This window comes from Setaria viridis, chromosome 9 (assembly GCF_005286985.2).
Source record: "Setaria viridis chromosome 9, Setaria_viridis_v4.0, whole genome shotgun sequence".
Taxonomy (NCBI): Eukaryota; Viridiplantae; Streptophyta; class Magnoliopsida; order Poales; family Poaceae; genus Setaria; species Setaria viridis.
This window is the reverse complement of record NC_048271.2, coordinates 20568454-20576847: the sequence shown is the minus strand read 5'-3', so window position 1 is coordinate 20576847 and position 8394 is coordinate 20568454. Positions and strand designations below refer to the sequence as shown.

Genomic DNA, 8394 nt, shown 5'->3' with positions numbered 1-8394 from the left:
AAAACTTGGCGAGGTTGCTTTTTTTTTTGGAGGAGCCGGTAGTTCCATGGTGGTGATTACATCTAGTTCCAAACTCCGAGGGCATTACACAGTTTTATCAATGTGTGAGAAGTTTATAGAGATTGATGAGCGCATGATACATAATTCATCGGTTTGCGACAAGAGATATATAGAGCTTGATGACTTGCTACACCCGGAGCATCGGAGAAGGTTTCCATGTGCATTGACACACGAAGCTGTACGAGCTGATGTAGAATGTACTCCCTCCGTACTATATCGCTGTTCGTTTTGGCTTTTTTAATACATAATAAATATGTTATGCATCTAGAAAAGTTAAAATATATTATGTAAAAGTTAAAATGAATAGTAATTTAGGACATTTGTCATGTATTTATAGAAAACCTAAGAGGGTGTTTGGATACCAGGGGCTAAAGTTTAGCCTGTCATATCGGATGTTCGAATGCTAATTAGGAGAACCACTAATTATAAAACTAATTGAAGAACTCCTAGATTAATTCGTGAGACGAATCTATTAAGCATAATTAGTCCATGATTTGATAATATGGTGCTACGGTAATATCGTTTGTGTGTGTTTCTGACGTGGATGGCCCACACTTGTTTGCGCGGCTGTCCGTCTCCATCCCGTTGCCTTCTCCACTCTCCACCACCCAAGGCCGTCCCTCCCGTTCCGTTCTGACCACCAGCCATCCACCCGGCCCCACGTATCTTCCTCTTCGTGTCACAGACAGTGGGTCCTGTATACATCACGGATGTCACTGACACCTCGACCCCACAGCTAGCGGGGCCCGCGCCCTCCCGCCCGCTTCTCTCCATACACACATCTCCGTTCCGTTCCTTCTCCTCTCCTCCTCTCTCCCTCCGCCCCCCTACCCACGAGCTCCATACACCTCCCCCCCCCCGCGCGCTTTCGCCGGCGACGAGCGCCAGCTAGAGTAAGGTAGATCAGGGCGCTTTCGCCGGAGAACGGATGGAGGATTCCGCGGGTTCGCGTGGCGGCGGGGGATGCGGCGGCCTGGACGCGCAGATCGAGCAGCTCATGGAGTGCCGCCCGCTCCCGGAGACGGAGGTGAGGCCTGCCCCCCCAAATCCCGTTCCATGTGGTTGCATCTGATTCGTCTCCACGGGGGATTCGTGGCGGGATCGAGGAGGTTTAGGGTGGGTGGTCCTGGCGCCGGAGTTTCTCTAGGGTTAGATCATTTCGGGCAAAGATGGCAGCTTTTGGGTGGTTCGGGTTCATCCGGCGGTTGTGGATCTCGTGCGCTGCTGTGGAATCGAGTATTGCACTGAGGAGGGGATAAATAGTGCAGCTTGATGAGCTCCCATGATGGCTGGATCGGAATATGCTGTAGCAGCTCAAGCGTTAGATGTCGAATCTGTTGTTCCTGTGTGTTTCGATGCTACTCCACCTGGATTTATGCTGGTTGTACCTGTCATTGAATCGACACTCTTACTGCTTTATGTTCAGCGCTGCATTTGCCTATCTCGTTCCGGCGGTACTCTTGTTATGCCACGGTGGAGGGCTGAATGTGTGTGTCTCTCCCTCTCTCTGTGTGTTTTTTTTTTACTTTGGCATGGTGTGATCGAGCGTTTGGTGTCTGTAAGGTAGTACTCCCTCTGTTCTGATTTGTAGGTCGTTTTGGCTTTTCTAGGTTCATATATGTTTATATGCACCTAAATGTAGCGTATGTCTAGATGCATACAAACATATATGCACCTAGAAAAGCCAAAACGACCTACAATTTGGAACGGAGGGAGTATTGTTCTTGGAATTGGGAAATTTGCTATTCTTTACTTACTAGAGCATTGACAGGTTAGAGCATTGTGTGAGAAGGCCAAGGAGATATTGATGGATGAAAGCAATGTTCAGGTATGGCTGAGCTCTCACAATTACTCAGCTTGTCTTTTTGTTATTACTGCTACTATGTTGAGCAATTTACTGCTGATATGATGATATCCATGTTTTTGGGGCCTAAGGTTGGTTGGAGAAAATGATGAACGTATGCTCTACGTAGTAGCATCATCCTTAGATTTATTCTATTTTTTAATTGGCATGTTTTTTCAGTTTTTATGTGTAAAGGAAACAAACTTGATATGGAGAGGGCAAATTGAAGCATTTGTGCTGTTTTCTTGGCCATCCATGCAAGAAGTTAACCTTTTTGGAGTTTGATGTATTAAGGGGGTGTTTGGATACTAGGTGCTAAACTTTAGCAGTGTCACATCGGATGTTCGGATGCTAATTAGGAGAACTAAACATGATCTAATTATAAAACTAATTGCAGAACCCCTATGCTATTTCGCGAGACGAATCTATTAAGCCTAATTAATCCATCATTAGCAAATGGTTACTGTAGCACTACATTGTCAAATCATGGACTAATTAGGCTTAATAGATTCGTCTTGCAAATTAGACTCCATCTGTGCAATTAGTTTTGTAATTAGCCTATGTTTAATAATCCTAATTAGCATCCAAACATCTGATGTGACATGTGCTAAACTTTAGCATGGGGTATCCAAACACCCCCTTAAGGGCACCTGTATCTTCCACCCGTGGAATACACAGTCAGCACTCTATATGCTGGTGGGCATGCACAGTGATTGAGTGACAAACGAGACGGGAAATATGTGTTGCCTCACTATAGAGTAGGTAATCCCAAATTAGTACATGAATTTTCAAGCCGATGATTTGTGTACACTTGTGCTGCACTGGAGCCTAGCAGAACAGTACATATGTTTCTTTCTTATTTTGATGTTGTCCCTTATGATCGCTGTGTATATAGCTACAACTAAAAGGGTGTTTTGGTGTGTTATATACTTATTCTATTCCATTTGTTTAACTATTAGCTTCTGCTGTGAAGCCTGCACCAAATAGAACTTTATCTGTGTGTGGCCATGGCCAAAGCGTGCATGTTTTATTCCGTGTACATTTAACTATCCTGTTGCATTTTCCAGCAGAATATGATTTTTAATTAACTCAACTTTTTATAATATATGTACAGCCAGTTAAAAGCCCGGTGACAATTTGTGGCGACATTCATGGACAATTCCATGACCTTGTAGAACTTTTCCGGATTGGTGGAAAGGTATTCCTACACAACCCAATCTTTATATTTGTTTTGTCCTTTTATTTTTGACAGAGTTCGTTTCATTCTTTGAAAGCTGACAGATCAATGTTTGTTGTTTACCAGTGTCCAGACACGAACTATTTATTTATGGGAGATTATGTGGATCGTGGTTATTACTCTGTTGAGACTGTAACGGTAAGACCTAGCCTGATAGTGGCATTTGTTTTTCTTCCTTAAATGTAATAGAAGCCCAACTTTCCATGTTTAGTTTCCATCTGGTACTGTGTTGGATTCTGTCATCCCTTTTTTTACTGTCAAAGATACAAGTCATATATTATCTTGAATAGCAGGGCGATTTATGTGTAGCATGCATAAATACAAGTCAATGTTGTAAGATGGACACTCACCATTATTGATTACATACTACTTGGATATTTATAATATTATTCCTGAATAAGTGAATATAAATACTTCTCTTTGGTGAGAAAATTATCATTTGCGACTTGTTCTCACCCTAACTTCCTTTCTACTGTCCACAATATTTTTCCAATTCTCTCTTTGCCAGACATTTCTGTTAGCTTGATTTTCTGTATTCCTCTATACTATCATGAATATAAATTGCGTGTTTTTTTTGTCAATTGTTTAATCATCTAGAAATAAGATCAAGAGCAGAACTTGAGTGGTAGGTGATTTAGTTAGTGCCAACTTTCACTCCGCAAATTTCCTCCGAAGTTTAGCATTAACAACTTGCGGCAAGGGTTTGGGTTGCGATTGGTTGGTGCCCCATTGCACCCTGCTGATGCAAATGGATTGAAAGACTTGTAGCAATTCTAGCCTCGCCAAAATTAGCATTATTTATGAAAGTAAGAATAGCTGTTGGTGACTGTATTTTTACATTCATGTTAATAATGCTATTTTTCTTAGACATTATTTGTTGACATGATGTAGTACCATTGTGCAGCTTTTGGTTGCACTTAAGGTGCGGTACCCACAACGACTTACTATTCTTCGTGGAAACCATGAGAGTAGACAGGTATTGTACAATACCCATGAAATAATTCTCTTTCATTAGTTAAAATCCGAACCTTCTTATTTGGTTTTACAGTGTTAACTTTCTTAAGGTATTATCTCTTTGTATGCATATAGAATAATGCATGTTCTTTATTGTAAATTTCATTCCAATTCTGCATTTCATTCAAGAACCCTTCAATTATTGCAGATCACACAGGTGTATGGCTTCTATGATGAATGCCTACGAAAGTGAGTTATTTAGGTGCTTGAAAATCACCTACTTGCCTTACTCTTATTCCATGTGTTGCCTGTTATTTATGTACTGCATCACCACCTTAGTAGTAGAAGACATATGCTTCCCCGGTTGCTCCAGGGTGATCCTAAGGCTGCAACTTAGAGATTTATCTTAGTTGAATACTTTATAATTTAATAATTTGTAAAGAGGAACTTTGCCACTGGGAAAGATGTCTCCAAGCTGGCTATTTACGCTGGCTGGCTAGGAACAAGTTAGCTAGAATTCTCATGGAGGTACCCACATTTGCTAAGGCCTGGGTTCAAACCTGTGTGGGCTGTGTACTCACATTTGCCAGCACCTGGGTTTGAGCCCGTATGGGAGTCATGGCCGTCTCCGTTGTAACATTTATGATCTACATGCTGCCTTTTACTCCCTCCATCCCAATATACAAGGCGCATCTCCTCTGGACACAGACCAAGGTGCATCTTAACTACTCTACTCTGGCTGGTATGCATGTACCAAGGACCCTTAATGCATGCGGAGGTTTTTGGTTGGTTTGCATGTCTAACATGCAGACTCTTTTACCATGCTGGACTGTGAGGGAAGGGAGACATTTAATTCATCCATGTATGCGAATGGAGCTCAGGGAGTTGGCGCCTTGTATTAACAGACACCAGAGAAAAGTAGTTGCGCCTTGTATATTGGTATGGAGGGAGTATTTTTTCTGCAGATTTTAGTCAAGGACATTTTAAATGTTTTATTAATTATGTACCATAGCATTAGTCAAGGAAGTTCATATCTCTCCAGTTACCATTGCGGTACTCTAATATATCATGCTGTAGCCTAGATGGAATTATTATTGGCTATTTGCAATCTGGATAAACTTGAAAGTTCATTAACTCGGTTCTTCCATTTGTTGTTCTTCACTAGTTTGATTCTTTTTGTTTGACCCTGTTGTCCTATTTTTGATAGATATGGCAGTGCAAATGTCTGGAAGATCTTCACTGATCTTTTTGACTATTTTCCATTGACAGCATTGGTATGTGTGCTCAGCTTTAGGCCACCTTTTCCCATTTTAAACCCTTAGCCCCTTGAGCTCACAATATTGTTCCTTCAGTTTTCTTTCATTCATGACACGATTCATTGATCTATAAGAACTTTTAAAAGTATGGCAACCTTAAGCTATTTTCATCGTTCACTGATGTTCTATGTCGTCAACTTAAGGCTTCAGTATATTCTTTCTCAAAAAGATCGAAAATGAAGCTAATGAATTGATATATTGAAGCACCCATCTGCCATATTTGTTTTTCATTCATGTCCATGTAATAATATAAATATAAACAAGACTTTTCAAATATTAGAAATGACCTGTGCTTTGCTAGCTTTTGGTTTGAATTTTGACCCACTACATATTCTGTTTGATGATTAAATCTTTTTTCCTCGAAATGATTTGATGTTTAAATCTGTATGGCACAATTTCTATTGTCACCTCCATGTCTTAATAATTGTTAGTTTCTTGTTTCGTTCAGAAATCTTATTGACATTGCATTCCTTCTCTACTTGAAGGTGGAATCAGAAATTTTCTGCCTCCATGGTGGTTTATCTCCTTCCATTGAAAATCTCGATAGTGTTCGTAGCTTAGATCGTGTTCAAGAGGTCCCTCATGAGGGACCTATGTGTGACCTTCTATGGTCTGATCCAGATGATCGATGTGGCTGGGGCATTTCTCCTCGAGGAGCTGGATACACTTTTGGCCAAGTACTTGATATACATCTTTTTTAATTATTTGGTAGACCCTGTTATCAGTTCTCTCAATTGGATGGCTTCCATTTTCCAGGACATATCGGAACAGTTTAATCACACCAACAATCTTAAACTTGTTGCCCGGGCTCATCAGTTGGTTATGGAGGGTTATAACTGGGCACATGTAAGTTATTAGTATGGATTAACTTGAAGCATTGGTTTAGCTACTACTATCTTATGGTTCTTTACTATAAATTCACAGGAACAAAAGGTGGTGACCATATTCAGTGCACCTAATTACTGTTACCGGTGTGGCAACATGGCATCCATCCTTGAGGTTGATGACTGCAGGAACCACACATTTATTCAGGTACCTAATTTTCTTAGGTTATGCATTTTTTCTTTATTGTTCATTACTTTCATTTTTTCTGGTAGTGTTGGGTATTCCATATACCAGCTTTCTTTTGTATGACATGGCACAGTATGGTAATGTCATGCGATTGAAATTTGGAAATCTGGATAACATTGATATGACATTTTTTTTGTTGCATTACTATTGGCGAGTCTGAAATTGTGATATTCCTTCATGAACATTCAACTTGGGTCTTATTCTGCAGTTTGAGCCAGCTCCGAGGAGAGGTGAACCAGATGTGACACGGAGAACACCAGATTATTTCCTTTGAGTTATTTGCTGTCATTTTGATTTTTGTGCAAGATTGCAATAGTGGTTGCTGGTCAGAAACATTTTTGTTGGATCCATATGATAAATTAACCTGACCAGCAATAGCAAGAAAATGCCACATCCCTAATAGCGTGAAAGTTGATCCCCATTCGTTGCTGCAAGAGGTGCTATCAGCCTACCACCCAAGCTGACATAAGAATCCGGCGGTAAATTGGCACCTCCGTTGGTTCTGTTGAGCCAGACTGCTGGCTCAACAGAGATGGAGCTTCCGTTTTAGCATAAGTTGCTTGGGTTCTTCCTTTAGTTTTGTTTTGTATTGGTGTGCTTGCAACCTCTGTGATTAAGACTTAAGACATGCTGATCCTCTTGTTGCTAGAATTGTGAAGAATGGCATGCAGCTAGTTCTTCCGTTCTTTACTACGTATATCTGATATTACCAGCTGTGCACTTCTTTCATGTAGCACCAACATGTTACAGTCCATCTCTTTGGTTCTAACTTCTAATTGCCTTGGTAATGTTACTGCATTTCTTGCTTATATCATGTACTCTGTCCCAAATGTCAATTTGGCTTTCATAGATTTTGCTATGTGTATAGATATCGCTACGTCTAAATGCATAGCAAAAGTTATAAACTTAGCTTTCATAGATTTCGCTGTGTGTATAGATATCGCTATCCTAAATGCATAGCAAAAGCAAATGCTGTATTACCTGTTCTGGACTCGACAATACTGCGAGTCTGTGACAGCACGGATGTAGTTTGATTATCTAATAAAACGGGGACATGTCAATTCTGGGTGGTCTGTTCTTGTTAGATTGAGTACGCCCATGTTATCTCTGATGTTCAGATCAAAACGGCTCATGCAGTCATGCACGTGTGACTGAGAAAGCAGAGTCCGGCAAAGCTGATCAACGTCAGGGTAAAATTGCAGCGCTATAACAAATACGTTTCCTTCAACTTGGATCAGACGTCCTAAATTTTAAATTCGAATTTGCAGTCGAATCTTCTTAAAAGAAGTGCAGGAACTTATGTTCGTCAAAGTTTGCGGGCATTGCACCCGTGTCAAGTCCACAAGCAATACGTAGTCGTGGGCCTGCCTATTGCATATTGGGCCTTTTTTCAGATTTCACAAATAAAGGATAACACACACTCACCCATTGCCAGTGACTGTATATCGCGTACGTGATGGAATTATTTTTGTCGCCTGAAGTCATTTTGCGTACAGACACTCGGTTTATTTGACCCAAATAACATTTCAGCCCACATAAAAGTCCGATTTAACTGTTCCATTTTGACTGATTTAATCCATGATATGTGATTCGTCTTGCAGCCTGATCTAAAATTCGGCTAATTTATTTCAAAAAAAAAAAACTCCATCCAGCTAGGGTTCATTGCTGTGCCGCAGCATTTCACCACCATTAATGTCCCATAATTTCCTCCTCGCGTGTATAGCATTATTCGCATAGCCTCTATGTACTCCAACGTTATGGAAAAAGTCTGTACCCCCCTCACCTATTACATTACATGTAGACTAGGTAACCCTCTAACCTATAAAACCAGGTGTTTTACCCCCTTCTACTTTGCAAAACCATTCAAATAACCCCTTAAAGTATAGACTACATAACCTTCTAACCTATAAAAC

General features: G+C 40.6%; 1 protein-coding gene across 1 annotated transcript; it reads left to right on the top strand.

Moving 5' to 3' along the window:
- Window positions 1–861: 861 nt before the first annotated feature.
- Window positions 862–7290, top strand: LOC117838651 (putative serine/threonine-protein phosphatase PP2A-4 catalytic subunit). Its single transcript, XM_034718764.2, has 11 exons — window positions 862–1087; window positions 1832–1888; window positions 3018–3101; window positions 3207–3278; window positions 4045–4116; window positions 4303–4343; window positions 5302–5368; window positions 5896–6087; window positions 6167–6256; window positions 6335–6442; window positions 6690–7290. The coding sequence occupies exons 1-11, from the start codon at window positions 989–991 to the stop codon at window positions 6753–6755; spliced, it is 948 nt and encodes a 315-aa protein (XP_034574655.1). The 5' UTR covers window positions 862–988; the 3' UTR covers window positions 6756–7290.
- The last annotated feature ends 1104 nt before the right edge of the window (window positions 7291–8394 follow it).